Source organism: Tamandua tetradactyla, chromosome 3, assembly GCF_023851605.1.
Source record: "Tamandua tetradactyla isolate mTamTet1 chromosome 3, mTamTet1.pri, whole genome shotgun sequence".
NCBI lineage: Eukaryota > Metazoa > Chordata > Mammalia > Pilosa > Myrmecophagidae > Tamandua > Tamandua tetradactyla.
Window position 1 is genome coordinate 95,715,877 of NC_135329.1, and position 20,725 is coordinate 95,736,601.

The window sequence follows — 20,725 nt, forward strand, 5'->3', positions numbered from 1 at the left end:
TGAAGTAGAGATAGAAGTTCTTCTTCCTGACTGCTGAGATCCTCAGGTCTCCCTTTACGGTCTTCAACTGATTGGATGAACCATCTCTCACTGCTGAAGCCTGCTTCCTTAGTTGATTGTAGATGTCATCAGCTGACTGGATATGATCAACTGACTGATGACTTAAATCCATGAAATACCCTCACAGTAGCAGTCAGGTCAGTGCTTGCTTGACCAGACAAGGGGACACCAGAACCCAGCCAAGTTGACACATGAAATCAATCATCATTGTAATTCAAATGAATTGTTCCTGATTGGTGACACTGAGCATACCTTAGACCAAAACAGAGTTGCGGATTTTTCTTAAAAGAGTGTATCTGCTTTTGAAACTCTTTCATTCTGCTCATCTCAGAAGGTCCCTGGAGGACATCTAAGGCTGACATATACCGGCATCAGCACCAGAGGGGGAAAAAGACAGAGTTTTATTTATCTTCCACTAATCTTCCTGTGTCTCACACCCAAATCTAGGATTTTTCTGTTCCCGCCTGGAGTATCCTGGCATGCATGTTTATCCACAATTAAAACGGACTGCAGGCTGCTCCTCTCACCCAAAAGTTGCTCCGTTAAGCAGCCAAAGATTACATGGCCTGCCTCTGGCTGCTGGGGAAAGCCAGAGGATTTGATTTTGTTAGCAAAACCTCAGCAGCCGGCTCTGCTTTACATATTGAAAAGTCAAAATACAAATATGAAAGTCCTTCTGCCATGGCAAGAGCGGGGGAACTGCAGGTCAGCAAGATGGGGAGAAAGGCAGGATTTTACTTGTGGAAATCAAATGCCCACGATCCATCCACGCAAACCAGCTGCTCTCCCTCCTGGAAATGCTGATACGGGGGGAGGTGAGGGGAGAACTGTCAGCACCTGGGAAGCCCAGTTCCAAGCTCGACTCCAACAGGTCCCAGCTCAGTAAACTTGGGCAGATGGCAGCAGCTCCCTAAGCCTCAGTTAATACTCCTGTAAAATGGAATGAATGCTCTACAGAGACTTGGTGAGCCCTAGTGAGAGATTATGGTGCGAGAAATATAAAAGGCATTTTGCTGTTTCTATTAGGGTATTCGGCCATAATCCCATTATCTCTGACAAAGCTTCCCACCACCCATTTCTGAGCCTGGTAGGAAGCAGCGAGACAGAGGCCAGAGGCTCTAAACTCATTAGTGGGCCATGAAATCAATGCAGTGAGTGGCAACACGCATTTTTTAAATGAGACAGAATAGAATGAAAAAGAAAATAATAGAGTGCTTTTCGTGTTGTGTGGATGGATGATTTTTCGGGTGTTACATTGATTCAGAAGCCCATATACATATGTGGTACGCCTGGCTTGTATACTGAGCAGTAATGTAAACTGTGATTCTGACTGTGAGCCATCATCAAAATGTTTCAAGTTCCAGAGTACTCTTGGAAGAATACAGATTCCAGCCCTAACTCTGCCCCTGCAACCTCAGACCCAGCCTCTTTCCAGGCAGATCAGGAAGTCTGCATTTCGCCCACTCACTGGGTGACTCTTGAGTGTACACAGTGCAACACGCAGAGACCTCCTGCACGGTGGCAGGACCACAGGCTGTGGGGCCAGCACACCTGGGTTTGGGCCCCAAGACCACCACCTGCCAGCCCTGCACCATGAGATGAGTTTCTTGGCCCTCAGAGCTTGTATATCTCACCTGTATCTGGGGTGGCCTGGAGTTGAGATCATGTGAGATACACAACAAATGTGGTCAGTGATGGGATTAAGATCTGGGAGGTAAACTGCAACCTTCTGTAAAAACCAGACCTCGCTGCCTTCCCCGGCCACCCCAACCCCAAGGCCCCACTGCTATCCCCAAATGCCATAGGAAGGTGAGAACAGCCATAAATGGGCCCGGGCTGGCCCCTGGGTCTCTGTCTAATGAATTCTTTAATGAAAAGCCATTGAAATAGTGTGTTGATTCCATACAGAAAGGACCCTTTTGTTCCCTAGGCTGTTTTCAAAGTTTTTTTTTTTTTTCTAATTTTGTTTTGTTTGGGATTTTTCTGTTGATGTTTTGGTTTGGTTTGGGCTACATTGAGCGTTTCTAATTAAGCCAGCTAAACATCATTAGATTGCAAAATACCCAAGGAGGTGCAGCTCACCTGAACAGAGAAATTAGGGTTCAGTGCTTAGCACCTAAGTTCTGTCCCAAAGTTAGAGGAACTTCCAGCAACCTTGCCCACTCCAGCAACCTGCCTTAGATAATGACAGAGACCGGCTCTGACCCCAGATTCATGAGCGATTGTCCAAAGCCCCTTCAGGCCACTAATTGAGCACCAGCAGAAGCCACCCAACGACCCTAGGCTGTTTCTTCTTTGCTAACAAGCTTACAGATAATAAAAATGGTCTGAGTTTAGGGGTGTTATTAATTGCCCCATGACAATCCCTCCCTTCTTTTGGTCTTCGGCCATTCTGGGATTTTAAAATTGTTCCCAAGGAGAGAGGGTTTTAGGGCAACAAAATAGATGGAATCACCCCCTTTTCCCCTTGGGATTTGAAAGTCAAAAGGCCCTCTGTGATTGACTGGTCTTTGAGCATCAGACTTGGCTATGGAACCATTAGCCTGAGGCTGGGGCTTCCTGCCATCTGTCACTACAGGATTTGGGATGACAAAGGAACAGGAATGTGTGACTGGGAGAACCAGCCTGCTGCAAGTGGTCCTGGGAGCAGCGTCTGGGCACTCTCCTTGTGCAGCATCCACATGCTGGGCATAAGCCATCACTCTCCAAATTAGAGGCCTCTCGGATCAAATGCTCAGGAACTACAGGCGTACCACCAAGAAGAGATGCTGAGACCTCACTGGGGCCCCCAGGGTAGGTTGCTAGGCATGGGTGGACTGGCATATTCCTGCACCACTTGGGGAGGCCCCATGATACAGCAGCGTGGTCACATCCAAGGCCCTTAGCGGGTCTTTGTTGAAGGAACAGAAACGTTCAGGCCCCTCCCCAGTCAAATGGCCTTCTGGGTAAAGGGACCCTTGTGTTCTCAACCTGAATTACAAGGGCTTGGAAAAGGCATGTTGTAATTCTACATGTTGCTGACTGCACATAAGAATCGTCTACTTATAAAAACCACAGAGCCCCACCCCAAACCAGTTTCATCAGAATTTCACATTTGGTGTATGTGTGTATGGAATTAATATTTACTCCAAGCTCTCCAAGTGATTTTAACTTGCAGTCAGGCTTGAAAACTAGTTTCAGACTCATCAACTGTAGGGATAAAAAGGCACTTCCCAGCCATCTCAGCAAACACCAGCAACGCCGCAGCAAGTAGGGAAGCAGCGGACTGAGGCAGGGCACCAGGGTGGGCCTCTCGGGAGGCCTGTGCACTGTGTGCTGCAGTGCTGGGGACCCTTTTAACCCCAGTCTCCAGTAGCAGCCGATCGGGACTTAGAAAAAGGTTGGTGTGGGTCTGAAGTTGGTGCTGGTAAGGTATGGAGTTCTGGAAATGAAAGGGATTTGGTTCCATGTGACACCCAGCCTAAGGGCCTTCCATTTGGGGGCTGACCGTTTTTAAACGACATATGAATGAACAGTAGGTGAAAGCAGGGAGCCAACCACTGGCTTCCCAAAGAGCTGTGTGGAGCCAGGAAACTGGTGAGGATGGGAGAGGAGCCCTGGCATGGCCACAAAGCCCAGAAGAAACCAGAGATGGTTGGGAAGGATAGAGACTGGGGTGCTCTTGGCAGCAAAGAATTATATTTGGGGTCAAAATGCTGTACCTGGGAACCTGCCTATGAAATTATCATAGGGTACCACTAGATATTTAGTTATTTATCTTAATTAAAAGCAGTTCTTCCAAACCATATGCTTTCACTTACTGGATGAAATAAGGGTGTTTGTGCTGAACTGGTAAAATTCACACCAGGGAGGGACAAGAACGAGGCACAGGAGCAGCATCAGTCCACTTAGAAACGGGTCTGAGGGGAGCACAAACAGGACAGCACCTCTTCGCTGAGCTCAGATCGATCCTGATAAGCTGGGCTAAAAGGAAATCCAGGAGGCCCAATTGCACCTTCTCTGTGGACAGCTCAAAGCCACTCTATAAAGAACACCAAAGTTATCAGCATGCCGCCACGTCCTTAAATCCTTGCAGTGTTTTGGTGGAGAAGCTGTGTTTGTGTTAATTGCTTGATGGGTCACTGTTGTTTTCATTTCTAATGTAATAGCCCAGGTCTCCTGCCCCAAATCTCTCAGTGACTTGTTGCTTAGAGAATTTGGTCCAAAGGGCCCATAAACCTCACCTGCAGGCCCCATCTGAAGCCCTAATCCTAACCCTCCACTACTCTGAGACCAAAGAAACTGCATCTGCCAAGCTCTTAGGCTTGTTTGCGGGTTCCCCACACCTGCTCTGATTTTAGATGCTGGAATCACTTTTCACTGAGGCTGATTAAATGACTTGCCCAGGGACAACAGTAAAATCTGGAAGTTCTCATTGGTATTCCCTGAGAAACCTTCCATGCAGAAACTTCACAGAGCTGAGACTGGGGCTCTAGGGTAGCATTTCCCAACCATTTTCACATCACAGGTCATGCTGAAGATCAGGTGTGTAGCACTTGGGTAATGGAAGAGAAACTTCTCTCGCCTGGAAGTGACCTACAAAAACCACACCAGCTTCCCAGCGGGTGGGACTGTTTTAAGATGGCTCAGAACAGTGTCTATATGGATATGTGATGGGATTGGTCTCCCAAGGAGTTTCCACTTGGGTTGCTCATAATTCAGAGGGTGGGGGCATGCACTCAGGGGCCAGCAGGCTCAGAATGCAGTCATTGGGTCTCTATACAGTCAGGGTCTCCCAAAGGGCAAGCTCCCATGAGACACCTTCACCATTTGTGCCACCTGTAAATTAGTCACAACATATAGCTTTAAGTCAACTTCAAATCAATTCACTTTTTTATCTGGCCTCCTCTTCAGCCAAATAATACCTCTGAAATTGTGGTTTTGACACACACAAAACCACATTTGACCAGGTACATGCATAATGTATATAAGAATAATATTATTATTTTTTTTTTGCTTGGGCAGGCATCGAGAATCAAACCCGGGTCTCCGGCATGGCAGGCAAGGACTCCACCTGCTAAGCCACTGTGGCCCACCCAATATTATTCTTATATACATTAAAATATGCACGAAACTGGTAAAATGTTTTAAAACTTCTTTGAACTTAATTCTATCCAGACTCATGTGGCAGCCACCACAGAGGGCCATTATGATTTTTTTCCCTTTGGAAAAAGCATTGCTACTGAATCCTCATCAATCAGTCAACCCTTACACACCTTCAAGGCAGAAGCCATATCCCCATTCTTCTACTGGGAAAACTGAGGCTCACAGAGTTTAAGCTGTGATCGTGCAGCCTGTGAGCAAACAGGACTTGGATTTGAAACCCAGAGCCTGGATCAGTAAAGAGCCCGCCTCCCCCTTTTGCCCAGAAGGTGGGGGAGCAATTGGTGGATCACCCTGGCCCCCATTTCAGCCTCTAGCCACCTTCAAAGCCTTCTTTTCCCTCCGCAGTCCACGCTAGGCTTCGTGGCCCTGGTGCTAAGCACGGGGCACACCCTCACCTACGGCTGGACGCGCGCCTTCGAGGAGAGCTTCTACAAGTTCTACCTGCCTCCCACCTTCACGCTCACGCTGCTGGTGCCCTGCGTGGTCATCTTAGCCAAAGGCCTGTTCCTCCTGCCCTGCTTCAGCCGCAGACTCGCCCAAATCCGCAGGGGCTGGGAGAGGGAAGGCGCCTTCCAGCGCGTGCTGCCGGCCGACTGCGCCCTCACGGAGAAGACCAGCCACGTGTGAAAAGCGCCTGCGCGCTCGGGAACCCGGCGCCCCGCCTGGAGGGGGCGCTCCTGGTCTTGGTTAAAAGTATGTTGTGATTGTGTGCAGTTTGGTGGCGTGAGGTCCAGGTTTTACGCAGTAATATTCAGAAGAAGAGGCACACGTGTGTGTAATATATACATACATGTATTTCATATACAAAACAGGATTTGCCATTATAATGACTTAGGTTAAAAAGCTGAGTCCCTGAGAGTTCAACTTGGAGATTTTAAAGTTAGTGCAGGAGGGTGGGTCACATTGGCTCAGTGGCAGAGTTCTCGCCTGCCATGCTGGAGACCTGGGTTCGGTTCCCATGCGCCTGCCCATGTTTTTAAAAAAAAAAAAAGTAAGCGCGGGATATTAGAAGAGCAAACTGCCAACACTCTTGTGATGTTTGTAGGGATGTGCAGCACGCTTCTTGCACCGAAGAGGCAATTGATAGACCTGTACCTTGGTGAATTGGATTTGCACCCACTGCCCCCTACCCCCTCCACTTTTGTTACTTTCCGAAGGTACTTACAGCGCTGGGTTGTAAGGGGGTGTGTGTGGAAGGGACCACTTCTCCCCAGAGCAGATTCAAACTTTGAAGAGAAACCAGTGAGCAGGTGGCAGGCCCCTCCGGGCCCACATTCTGGCAGGGGGTGCCTCCTTCTGGAGGTCCCCAGCAGGAGTGAGCTCGCGGTCTGCACCCAGCCAGCTACCTGAATGTCCATCCTTTGCTGGGTGGGGGAGGGGTGGAAAGGGGGGCACTGAAGCTGCTTCAACTACTCCCTGAGTTGGGGAAAATTTTTGTTAAAAGTCAGAAGTGACCCCTGGTGGCTGCAAATTGATTCTCCTGCAGGAAGATAAGTTGCCTCCTTGCCAGAGGCTCTAATGAACCCCATCTTAAGAACAAGTGTAATTTCTTTCTTCCCTTTAAGTTGGTGATGACCGCTGTTTAAACCAGTGTACCTTCTCACCTTTGCCATCATTAGTTTGAATTTCCCCCAGGAAGGCCTTGAACAGACCCCTCTAGAAATCAGTCTGAGATTGAGAGGAACAAACACTTAAGAACTCACTCAACTCCAAAGTTGAACTCTTTCTTGGGACCCAGCCCAGGGGGCTGCAGGATTGTGTTTCTGACATTGGTCCTATGGGAAAAAATACAGGGGACCCCTTAAAATGGCCTCTGCTGCTGCTAGGTGGAGAACCTACTTTCTGAGCACTCAGGATACAACACTGTCTCCAAGGCCCTGCTGATAGAGTGTTTCACCCCAAAACAGCTGGGAGGGTCTCTTCCATCGAAGTTCCAAACTTGAAACGCTGCTGCCCTAAATCACAGGTGGCTAGACCAGGCTAGAGTCGCCAGCTGTTTGTCCTCAAGTCACACGCTGCCCCTCACCAGAACCGTTCTTACGTCCCCAGGAGAGAACAGGTGTTCTTGGATGAGTCCCCAACCCCGGGCAAAACCTGAGGGATCGCTTAGCTGCAAACAGAAAAAAATAATTGAAGACTTCAGGGAAACTGTATGGGGGATTCTTGGTCGTGCTTGTGTTTCTTGGGTCTCCTGGACCAGAAGGCATCTGGGAACAAGGAAAGTAGGGCCTGCAAGTCTGAACGGCTGGTACTGTAAGAGGAGACCCCTGCTGTCCCCAGGGAGGCATCATGAGCTCATGTCTGTGGAACACATTAGGGCCCTTTAGTGAAAAGGAAAAGAAGAAGCCAAGTGCAGGAATACCTCATTAGACCGGTGACTGATGGAGGGAGGGAGTGCAGGGGAAGCTGACTGCTTCCTGCCAAGGCAGAGTGGCAGGACCTTGGCTCATAAATTGGCCCTGATGGAACATCAGCTGTGGCCCGCTAAGAGGCTCACTGGAAAGGGGGCAGGCAAAGTGGAGATTTTTGCCCATGCTTGGCAAAATGAGCACCCAGCAATTTCCCACCAATGGGAAGCAGAAAGGACATGGAACACTGTAACTCAGCCATGGTCCCCAAATCCCACTCTGTCTCAGCTGCCTTCCTTCTTGGGCCTCCATGGGGCTAGGGATTATTCTTTCTCCCAAAGATGCTGGCACATAGCTAAGTCCAGTGTGCTCCATCCTCTTCCGCCTCCAACCTGCTGCGGGCAATCATTGGGAGTGAAATGCTTCCAGAGTGAGTGGCGGGAGGGGGCCAGTGAAGTAGAGGGTCTCGTGTCTGCCAACTGGATAATCAGTCTCTGAAAGACAGGGCAGGCCGTGGGCTGAGCCTTGATCTTGTGTCCCTGCTGCTCTTCCCTACCTCACCAGGCAGCTGGCAACAGCGTCCCCACGAAAGCGAGTCCCTTACAGCCTGGCCTATTCTATGTGCCTCTGGTACAAAAGTGCCTGAACCAGCGTGCTCTGGCAATCCTAAATGCCACAGGCTGAGGTTGATGTTCCAAATCTATGTCATTGAAAGAGTCCGTGTATTTTGATTGTACCTTGTACAGCTTGCCTAAGAAGCAGTGGTAATAAACAACTAACCTTCCGTGAATTTCAAGCTTTTATTTCTGTCCTGCTGATTGTCTATCTGCTCATTGGGTCATTGACTCAAGGAGCATTCTGATTGGAGATTGCTCTGAGTCAGGTGGCGTTTAAGTTTCTTGGCTCCTAAGGCAAATGCCATGCAATGGGTTGGCTTACACAATGGGAATTTACCACGAGGACGGTTTTGAGGACGAGGAGAAGTCCAAAATCAAGGCTCCAGCAAGATGATGCTTTCTCCCAGAGGACTGCAGCATTCCCAGGCTGGTTGCTGGCAATCCCTGGTGCTTGGTTCCTCTGTGACATGATAACTTACATAGTGGTCTCTCCTGGCTTCTCAGTTCCACTGACTTCCAGATTCTGGCTGCTCACTGTGGCTTTCTCACTGTCTCTAAACTCCCTTATAAGTTCTTCAGTAACAGCGTTAGGACCCATCCTGATGCAGCAGGGCCGCACCTTAACTCAAGTGCCTCACCAAAGGAAGGTTTATACAAGTTCACACCCACAGGGATGGATTAAGTTTAAGAACATGATTTTCTGGGGTACATAGCTCCAAGCCACCACAGGCAATGTGCAGGGTGTTGGGGCCACCAAGGGGAGCACAGCATAATCTGTGCAGGATTCTCCTCATAGAGGAAGGGCGGACACACAAAATTACAGGGATAGGCCAGTAAGGAAACAACCAGGCTGCAGGTGACAAGGTGGAAGATGCGGATTGGGGGTGGGGGCAGGCTGCCCGGAGGGACTAGGGTCTGCGCTGTGGTCTGGGGCTGAGGAACATGGGCCACAGATGTACTGCTTGAGCTACCATGTGCAAGTGGATTACACAGGGGTCTTGTTTCAAATGCAGGTTCTGATTCCTGGGTCTGGGGTGAAGCCCGGGAGTTGGCCTTTCTAGTGAGCTCCTGGATGACATGTTAGTGGTGTTCCCTGGACACTGAGTACCAAGGGCTGAGATGGCTTCCTTTGCTTCTGCTGTACTGTAGTCTGGGGCACAAAAACCCATGCCTGCAGGATTTCTCCACCATGGCTCTGGCTGTCCTGGGGAGAGATGTGCCTCTGCACACAGCTACTGCTGCCACCAAGCCCTTGTTCTCTTAGAGGCAGAGGGAAACCACGCCATCCCTAGGGCCTTGGCATTGCACTTTGTCTTCTGCATCTAGGATGGAGTTGTGCAATGCATTGGCTCTGGATCCATCAGGAAAACATTTCTCTTTAGATACCACCCACCTACGACGCCACCATGCTTTTCCACGAAGCTACCAGAATTGACTTAGTGTTTAGGGAGAAAAAAAAAGAAAGGCACATGCACAAAACATGTCTAGTGGTGAAAAAAACATTTTCTGGGAACAATAACCAAAAGATGACCTTGCTATTTTGAGTCCATAAGTATTTTCCAGAGAACCATGATCAGAAAACAATGTCCCTACAAATCATTTTTGAGGGAAGAAAAATCTGTGCTTAAATGTTTGCTTTGCTTCTCTATGTCCTCTCACACATAATGCTAGGAGAGTTATGTTTAAGAAGAAGTAATAAAAGAGATGAAAACTCTCCACTATTCAGGTAACTGACACAAAACTAAGGAACAACCAAAATAACTCATGAATTAAAGAAATCAGGTTCTCCTTCAGCTGTTTCAAAAGTGGAATCTTTTCCAAAAGCAATGAAGTTGGTCCTTCTGGGTATAGAAGTTCTGCTGCCCTAGGTCAATTCTAAGGTCTCCACAAAGAGAGGAAGTTGGCATTACTGGAGCAGAAAAATCTCAATCTCATCAGACTAGCACCAACATTTCTAACAAATATTTCAAAACTTCCTTTTAACTAACTGGAAGTGAAATTGAGAAATAATATAACCTACCTGTATATATAATTTTTAAAAAGTAATTTAAGACCTTAAATGAAATATAAAATAGAAGTAAGGACAAAGTAATTTACACTAAAATATTATACCTGTACTAGTTTTTATAGTACTTAAAATGAATTATTATTCCTAGCACATCTTATAATAAATAACTTGGTTTTAAAATGATTGCAATGATATTCAACTAAACATTGTTGACCCTCATTCTTTATACTGGACATTTGAAAATAAAGACTAAAGAAGGGTTTGCGTGTGTGTGTGCATGTGTGTGTGTGTGTGCATGCGTGTGTTCATTGTGAGTGTTTGACGCTGTGTTTAATGCTATGGGGACCTCAATTAGGGTGATGATCGATAAATGTCCAGAGGATTTCAAAATATGGGAACTTTAGTGTGAGAATTTCAATGGAATGTTTGGGCTAAAATTCAGATTGGGAATGAGTGAGAATGAAAGAAATGAAGACTGTAGTTCTTGGCAACTCTTCTGAGAAATCTGTGAAGTGGGAGGGTGGGAAGAGGACAATAAATGGGGGATATGGGAAGGTCAAAGGAGAGTTGGTTATTTTTATCTTGGTTCTGACCTGAACATGTTTAAATATCTCTGGAAAAGAGCTAGGCAAACAGGAGTGGTTGATGACACAGGAGAAAGCGAGAGAGAGAGAGAGAGAATATCACAGTCCTAGAGGGTATGGGTAGAGGGCACGGGAAGAAGGGAGGCCCAGAGCACAGGCGGCTTTACAGCAGAGGGGCAGTTTGTTCTTTAAAATTATGAGGGAAGGAGGAAAGGATTGGAACAGATGAAGGGAGGGTTTGGCTTTAGTGGTGGGCCAGGTGGAGAGTTAGTTCTCTATCTGATGGTGTTGATACCCAGTCGGTTCCTTCCGCAGAATGTGATAGAGAAGGAAGAGGGTGTAGCCCTCATGGTTGAAGAGTGAAGAGAAGGTTAAAAATAATTGTTGGGTAGCTCCACCCTGATCACGATGGCGGGGTGAGAAGCTTCAGGGCTCTGTCCCCCCACAGACGCTTTTAACAATCAGCAGGAACTGGCAGAAACATCTTTCTCAAAGTTCCAGAAGACAGTTAAAGGGCTGCACTAAGAGGGCAAGCACTGAATCAAGTAAAACCAACTTCAGTAAAAGCAGTCTGATCTTGTGGTACCCTGAGTGGTTCCTCCCCCCACTCCTCCCAGATCAGCGTGGAGTTGGCCTGTGCTCCCAGTGCCAGTCCAACCTGTGTTTCCTGGGAAGTGTGCAAAGTGGATTCACCCCACTAATTTCTGTAATAAAAGAAGCCCTAGCAAATGCAAAAGAATAAATAAATAAAAGATATATGGAACAGGAGAAGAAGACACAAAACTATCACTGTGTACAGATAACATCATTGCCTATATTGGAAACTCAAAAGAAACTACAAATTATTGTAAATAATGAGAGGTTAGCTAGAAAGCTGCTTATACAATATGAAGAATCAACTGAATCCTTATACGCAAGTAATGGATAGTAAGAAAACATCATTTTTTTAAAGACCACTTACAATGATCTATAACAAACTATAAGATTCCCTATGGAATCTGTGGGAGGCCTATAAAGAGAAAATTATATAATTATATTGAAGAGTTAAAGAAGATCAAGATATAAACCTTGTTCATAGAGGATAAAACTCAGTGCTTAAAACTATCTGTTGTCTCTAAATTGATCTATAGATCTGCTGCAATTAAAACCAAACAAGTTTTTTATTTTTTAAAATAAGATTGGTTATTCCAAAATTTCTGTGGAAAAACAAAGTCCCAAGAAGAGGAACAAAAGGTGTGGAAATTTGCCATACCAAATTTCAAGATGTATTTTAAAGTTATAATAATTAACACAATTGGATATAAGTATAGGGATAGGTAGACCTAAGAGCCTAGAAACAGACCTACAGAGATATGGAAACGCAATACATCATATTTTATTGATTAAAAAATACACATTTTTCACATTTTAATATCTTTGAAATTAGAGTGCATCATACAATCAAGAACATCTTAGAGTCAGCATTGGCCAGGTAGTATATCCTAGCAATGAACAATCCAAAATTGATATAGAGAAAACAATTCCATTTATAATATCATCAAAAAGCCTAAAACATTAGGAATAAAATTTAAGAAAAATGTAAGAGTTTATACTGAAAACTATAAAATAATGTTGAAAGAAATTAAAGAAGACCTAAGTAAATAGAAAGATACCCTCTCTTTGTCAATCAGAAGACTTAATATTGTTAAAATAATAATACTCTCCAAATCGATTTATAGTTTCAATGGTGATTTTTATAAAAAAAAAAAAAAAAGTCCAGCTGGTTTTTCTGTAGATATTGAGAAAGTGATGCTAAAATTCATATGGAAATAAAAAGGACCCACAATAGCCAAAACAGTATTGAAAACATAAGCAAAGCTGAAGAACACAATTCCCAATTCCAAAACTTACTACAAAGCTATGACAAAGTAATTAAGATTGGCATAAGAAAAGACATATAGATCAACAGAATAGGATGAGAGTCTAGAAATAAACCCATACATTTATGGTTAATTTATTTACAACAAAGGTGCCAAGAAAACTCAATGGTGGGGGGATAGCCTTTTTAAGAAATAGTGCTGGGACAATTAGATAGCCATATGCAAAAGAATGAAGTTGGACCTCTACCCTCACACCATATACAAAAATTAACTCAAAATAGATGAATGACCTAAACATAGGAGGTAAAATTATAACGCTTTTAGAAGAAATTATAGACTTATGGCTTCATGAATTAAGCAATGGTTTTGTATATATGCTCTCCAAGGCACACACAACAAAAGAAAAAATGTACAAATTGGACTTGATCAAGATCAAAACTTTTGCATTCTAAAGGCCACCATCATAATGTAAAAAAACAACCACAGAATGGGAAAACATATTTGCAAATCATTTATCTGATGAGGAGCTTTTATCCAGAATATATGAGAACTCTTACAAACCTAAACAAATAACTCAATTAAAAAATGGGCAAAGCGGGGGTCATGGTGGCTCAGCAGGCAGAGTTCTTGCCTGCCATGCCAGAGACCTGGGTTCACTTCCTGGTGCCTGCCCATGCAAAAGAAAAAAATGAAATGGGTGAAAGTAAGAGAGGGATCAAAAGAGGGAGGAGATATAACAGAGAACTAGGATTTAACAAATGATTATGATTACTGAATCATTATATTGATATTCTTTTTAGTCTCTAGTGTATTAGAATAGCTAGAAGGAAATACCTGAAATCATGGAACTGTAGCCCATACCATACTTTGAAATTTGCTCTATAACTATTTGTTAAAACATACTTCGAAATTTATCACTTTTCTGCATATATATTTCACAATAAAAAATGTTTTTTAAAAATGGGCAAAGGATCTGAATATGTATTTCTCCAAAAAAAAAAAAAAAGACATGCAAATGGCCAAGAAGCACATTTAAAAGATGCTCAACATAATTAGTCATTAGGGAAATGCATATCAAAATCACATACCACTTCACACTCACCAGGATGTATATAATAAAAAAGATGGACAGTAACAAGGACTGGAGGAAGAAGTCAAGAAATTGGAAACCTCATACATTGTTGTGGGAATGTAAAATGGTGTTATCAACTTTGGAATACAGCCTGGCAGTTCCTCAATCAGAATATAACCAACAAATGGTGGTCAACAGTTCCATACTCCTAGGTCTATGCCCAAGAGAAATGAAAATATATGTCCATGCAAAAACCGGTAAAAGAATGTTAATAGCAGTATTATTCATAATAGCCAAAAGGTAGGAATAACCCAAATGTTCTTCAACTGAGTGGATAATAAAAGGTGGCATATCATACAAGGGAATTGTACTTGGCCATAAAAAGGAATGACATGGTGATTCATGCTACAGCATAGCAATCAACCTTGAAAACATGCTAAGTGAAAGAAGCCAATCACAAAAGTCTACATATTATAATATTTACATGGAATGTGCAGAATGGGCAAATTCAAAGACAGAAAACAGATTAGTGGTTACCAGGAGATGAGGGGTGGTGGGAAGAGGGGGGAATGAGGAATGACTGTTAATGGCAGTGAGTTTTTTTTCCAGAGGTGATAAGAATGTTCTGGAATTGGGCATTGGTGATGATTACACAATCCTGTAAATGTACTAAGGCTAATGTATTGTAATACATTACAATAATGTAATGGGTGAGTTTTATGATATTTAAATTATATTTCAATAAAAAAATGACTCAGAAGAATTGGATTCCAAATGTGAAGAAACTTTAGGAACATTTTGACCAATTTAATTCAGGTATATTTTCTTATATGGATGTATAAGAGCGATAGATGATAAAAGTTTTCCTAATAAGAATTAAGGAAACATGTTGAGTGATAAGAAAGCATCATCCCATCATTTAATTTGCATTAATTTCTCTTTCTTGGTTGCCCTAAAATAATGTTGCATCTTGCAAAGATGGCTCTCTAGATCAATAAAATATCATATGACAGAGCTGGGGTTGCAGATCACTGGGGAAAAAAAGGAGGTACTAGTCAATAAGTGGTGCTCAAAAAGTTGGCTACACATATGGGAAAAACTGAATTCTACTTCATGCCATTTGTTAAAAATAATTCCAGATAAAGACCTAAGTTTGAACATTAATATCTTAGAAGAAAGAACATACTGTATTTATGATGAAAGCGCAGGTAAGGATTTTTTAACCATTCAAGACACAAAGGCATTAAGCATAAAATAATGATATATTCAACTATTTTTAAATTAAAGCCACTGGATTGTACACTTTAAAATTATTAAAATGGTGGGTTCTATTCTATGTGAATTTTACCTCAGAAAACAATAACTCATGTTTATCAAAAGGCACCGTAAATAACATGAAATAGAAACCACAAACAGAAAATATATCTTGCAAGACCTAAAATCAATTTTGAAATGAAAAGCAACTAAGTAGAAAACTGGGTGTACCAGTTTGAATCTTTTGTACTCCAGAAAAGCCATGCCCTTTAGTCCTCATTCCATATTGCTAGGTGAGAGCTTTTTTATTATTTCCATGGAGATGTGGCCCACCCAACTGTGGGTGATTAGATGGTTTCCATGGAGATGTGTAGCCACCCATTCAAGGTGGGGTTGCTTTTGGAACCCTTTAAGAGGGAACCATTTTGGAAAAAGTTTGAGAGCCAACAGAACGGACCGAGCCCTGGGAAAACCATTGAAGAAGTCTTATGAGGAGAGAAAGCTAGCAAACATCACCATATCCCTTTGCAGCTGAGAGAGAAACCCTGAACTTCATTGGCCCTTTCTTTGGAGTTAAGGTACCTTTCCTTTGATGCCTTAATTTGGATATTTCCATGGCCTGAGAACTGTTAACTTGCAACTTAATAAATTCCACTTTTTAAAAGCCATTCTGTTTCTGATACAGTGCATTCTAGCAGTTTGCAAACTAGATCAGATTTTGGTACCAGAGAAGTGGTTTGCAAATATCAAATATGTTGGAATGGTTTTTTAAATGGATAAAGGGAAGATTCTGGAAGAGTTATGAGTTGCTGATAGAGAAGGCCTAGAATGCTTTGAAGGGACTTGGTAGAAATGTGGACTTCAAAGATACTTCTGCTAAGGCCTTAGACAGATAAGATGCATGTGTTATTGCAAACTAGAAGGAAGGTGATCCTTGTTTTAAAGTGCCAAAAAATATGGCAAAACTAACTGGCTTTGGATGGAAGGCAGATTTTAAAAGCCACGAACTTGGATATTTGGCAGAAGAGATTTTCAAATTAAATGTGGAAAGTGCAACCTGGTTTCTTCTTGCAGCTTATAGTGAAATGTGACAGGAAAGAGATAAGCTGAGAACTAAACTCTTGGATAGAAAGAGACCAGAAATTGATGATCTGGAAAATTCTGGGCTACCAGAAAGGGAGAGCTCAGAGAATAGTGCCCCATGTGAGTATTTAACCAAATGTGGAACCAGTCAGCCATTACAGAAAAAGCCACGATTGGAGATGGAGTTATCCAGGAAGGATTCGTAGAGACTCCTTTTGTCTGATGGGCATGACCCAAACATATTGCATAGAAAACCAACAAGAGTGCTGTAGGATCTATGTAAATGGAACCGCTGCCAATCTGGACTAAAAGGCTCAGAAAAGGCACAAAGAAGGTAAAATGTCTTCAGAAGCAGAACCATGGAGGCTAAAGTCTGAAATCGAGACATCAGCTAAGAGAATGGACCCACCCAAGTACTTGGAGAGGGTGAATTTGCCTGGAAGGCAGAGGGTGGACCTTCCACCTTGTTGCAGTAGAAGTGTTGTGCTGCCTCAGGCCTTCGAGAGGGTGGAGCATATTCCTTGGGGATTGGGGAGAGCCTGGCTGCCACTCCATTGTTTTGGAGGGGTTGAGCCTGTGCCCTGGAGATGGCAGAGAGCCTGGGTGCAGCCCCATGCTTGGAAAGGCTGGATCCAGGGAAAAAGTGGTCTTTTCACATGTCCCCAAGGCTGCGTTTGGAGACAGGCAGGCTGCTGAGTGGGGCCTTGGTAAGGGTGGGACTGCCACTTTCTAAAGCCCCTGAATCACAGACTTTGAAATCTAATGGAGTTTGCCCTGCAGGTTTTTGGGAGTCAGGCGACCCCTGTGTTCCTTCCAATTTCTCCCTATGAAAATGGGACTGTGTATCCTATGGCTGTTCCTCCTTTGTGTATTAACAGCAGACAACTTGTTCTGAGCTTTACAGGTCCAGAGTCAGAGGAGAGTTTTGCCTTAGGGCTGACCGTGACTGTAGCTGACTTTGATGAAATTTTGTTCTTACTTTGTGTTGTATTTGTGTTGTTACTGAAATGCTTTAAGGCTTTCTGATATTGTAATGGATTGAATGTATTTTGCACTTGGAAAGAACATGTCTTTTTGGGGACCAAAGGGTGAAATGTAACTGTTTGAATCTGCTGTGGATCCCAGAAAAGCCATGTCCTTTGTTCCTCATTCAGTATTGCTGGGTGGAACCTTTCTGATTGTTTTCATGGAGATGTGAGCCACCCAATTGTGGGTGGTAACTTTTTATTAGATGGTTTCCATGGAGATGCATCTCTACCCATTCAAGGTAAGGTTGCTTACTGGAGCCCTTTAAGAGGGAACCATTTTGGAAAAAGCTTGAGAGCCACCAGAAGAGCCCATAGAATGGACAGAGCCCTGGGGAAGCCATTGAAGAAGTCTTATGAAGTGAGGAAAGAAAACTAGCAGACATCACCATCTTTCTTTCCAGCTGAGAAAGAAATCCTGAACTTTATTGGCCCTTTCTTTGGCATTAAGGAATCCTTCCCTTGATGCCTTAATTTGGACATTTTCATGACCTTAGAACTAGAAACTTGGAACTTAACAAATTCCCCTTTTTGAAAGCCATTCCGTTTCTGGTATATAGCATTCCAGCACCGTGCAAACTAGAACACTGGGTAAATTATAGAAAAGGAAATATGGAGAGAAAATTAACATATGAAAAGATGTTTGACCTCTGTAGCAAGCAGGAGAATGCAAACGAAGACAACAATGATACAACCATTTCCATCTTCCAGATTTGGAAAAGTAAGCCTGACAATACCAAGCTTTCATGTACTGCTGATGATAATATAAACTGGCACAACCACTTCAGAAAACAGTTTAGTATTTTCTTGTTATGTTGAACCTTCACATATCCTCAGGCCCTATAATTACTCTCCTAGGTATATTTAGAAAAATTCTTGTATGCAACAGTAAACATACATAAAAATACTCCTGGGGACTCTGGAAAGTGGTAAACTAGTGGTATGATTTTTTTTCTCTCTCCAAATCCCACAATAAAAACACACAGAGAAGCTAGGATCACAAAACCAAAAACCCATGGGTAATAGCTATAACTAACAGATGACATGGTGTTCTAGTTTGCTAGCTGCCAGAATGCAACACCAGAGATGGATTTATTTCTTTGGTTCTTCAGAGGAAAGACATAACTTTCAACTGAGGTTCTTTCTTATGTGGGAAGTCACAGGATGGTCTCTGCTGGCCTTCTCTCCAGGCCTCTGGGTTCCAACAACTTTCCCTGGGGTGATTTCTTTCTGCATCTCTAAAGGCCTGGGCTGAGCTACAAGTGCTGAGATGAGGTATGCTGAGCTGCTTGAGCTGTGCCACGTTGAGCTGTCTCATTTAAGCACCAGCCAGTTAAACATCATTCATTACAGCAGGCAGCCTCTTAGCTGACTGCAGATTAATGAGCAACAGATGAGGTTCACTACCATTGGCTCATGTCCACAGCAACAGAACTAGATACCTTCACTTGGCCAAGTTGACAACCGAATCTAACTACCACACATGGTATCCCTACAAAACCTGAAATACTCATGGGTGGAAATAAACCTACGAAACTTGCATGGTGCCAGCATCTGTGCGAGAGGAAGCAGAAGGAGGCAGTGGAGATCTGGCAGAACTAAGTACTTCAAAATAAACAAATAATGTCCTTGTAAAGCTCAACTGACCAACTTGATAATAGCAGCTGAGAAGGGCAGGGATGGGATCTATATACTTCAAAAGAACGTGAGTACGAGGAGTAAAGTCTGGATGGGGCCCTGGGAGATTAAGCCCAATAAACATTCGAAACTAACCAGCTGAAGCTTCCATCCAGGATAAAACCCCAACTAAGTAGTAATAGCTGAGACTAGAATCCAACTTGAGCAGGTCAGGAGCAATAGAGAAAGGAAAAAAAAAAGAGGATCCAGATAAAAGTAGGGAAGGGAAACAGAATCAGAAGCTCTCCTGAAGGAAGTTGCCACATTTTTATAGAACACTTGACAAAAAGCAACACAACAGAAGGGGGTGCTCTAAAACCATGAACTCAGAAAAACTCTTTAAATTATGCCTCCCTTCTAAAAGTCCAGGAAATCTAATCTCATATTTACATAAGTAACAGAAAAGTATTGAAGTCAAATCCCAAAGTTATTCAAATTAAAAATAAGGAGCAGAATAACATCCCTGCAGATGCATGTCTGAGAAGCACACTGACAAAATAGATGAAAACTATAGCCTCGTATTTTAAAATGGCAAGGGGTGGGGGATAGAAAAGAGAACCTATACATTAAAGGAAACCTAAAAGGCATTTAAAAAAAGAAAAGAAAAAATAAGCAAAGCTAAACTATAGTGTTTAGAAATAGGTGACACAACACTGCTAGAATGTAAGGAGTGAATTTGCACAAACATCAGGCTACTGGTTACTCTTAGAGGAGGGAAGGGATTAGGGAAGGTAAAATGGCAGGCTTATGGGTTAGATTCAGACCCCTTTTCATGGAGGTATCAATTTTACTTTATGCTTCCATGGATACACAGAGATAGACAGACAGATGGGTGGATATAAAATTTTATTTAATAATGAAAATATTTTTAAAGAATGCTCATAGCAGCATTGTACAGAATTGTCCCCAAATTCCTACTAACATGAGAGTGCATAACTAAATTGTACTGTTCCGATGATGGTCTGTTATTCAGCTATGAAAATAAATGACCAGTGAAACTCAGAAACATGATATGGAGTGAAAAAGGCAAGAAGCAGAAAATTTCATGTGGTACAGTACAATTTTTGTAAAGCTCAGAAACCAAGCAAAAGCTAAACAACACATTGTTCGGGATGCATGCACATGCGATTAAATAAACTATATTCTAATGAAGCAAGGGAAGCAAGGGACAGACTACATACTATATGATACCATTTTTATTATGCCCAGAAACAAGGAAAAACTAAGCAATATTGTTTAGAAACACATACATGCTTGCTTTTTTTTTTTCTTTTTTGCATGGGCAGGCACCGGGAATCAAACCAGGTCCTCTGGCATGGCAAGTGAGAACTCTGCCTGCTGAGCCATCGTGGCCCACATGCTTGCTTTTTAAGTCTGCACTTTAAAAAAAGGCAAGAGAATGATAAACCCAAAATTCAAGATAGTTTTTAATCTCTAGAGATGCAAAGAGAATTGGGATAGGGGAGGTGCATATAAATTTCGTCTTAAGTTGGTCAATGGATTAACAGTGTACATGTTATGATGTTTCATAATTTACAAGTGGGGGTTATATTAACAGTTTATCAGATCTTCACCACAAGAATACAATGAAATGCTTTACATTTCAAATTTTTATTTCATCAGCCCTCCATTCATTTATTCACTCACTCAACAAATAGTGATTGTGTGCCCTTTGTATGCCTGAGCTAGGTGCTCATATGGAGCAGGGAACAAGATATTACAGCTCACAATGTCTTAGGACTTGTTATGCCACTGGAGATGGTTCTGAGCATGAAGAGGCTTTTTAAAAATCTGCAGAAAGTAAGAGCCGGAACAACGAACAAACAGACAGTTTCAGGATAACTGAGTGTTACCTTCAAATCCCTTTTTGGCATCACTTCAAAGAGGTCATTTTTAAATTGAGGTAATTAAGGCAGCTAGCAATAGACAGGGGATAGCACTCCAGGACAGACTGCCAAACACTGCCCATTTGTGTTCACCAAGAAGTTTTAAT

General features: G+C 43.1%; 1 protein-coding gene across 4 annotated transcripts in view; it reads left to right on the plus strand.

Annotated features, from left to right (window-relative positions):
• STEAP3 (STEAP3 metalloreductase) overlaps window positions 1-8,349 on the plus strand; it is a 52,897-nt gene extending 44,548 nt beyond the window's left edge. For 3 of the 4 annotated variants that reach the window (XM_077153553.1, XM_077153555.1, XM_077153554.1), the window contains one exon: window positions 5,551-8,349. In XM_077153553.1, the coding sequence (XP_077009668.1) occupies window positions 5,551-5,832 (282 nt within the window). In that variant the 3' untranslated portion in view covers window positions 5,833-8,349. Of the gene's footprint in view, window positions 1-2,638; window positions 2,854-5,550 lie in introns of all 4 variants that reach the window. The other variant, XR_013172655.1, reaches the window with a different exon arrangement.
• Window positions 8,350-20,725: the final 12,376 nt, after the last annotated feature.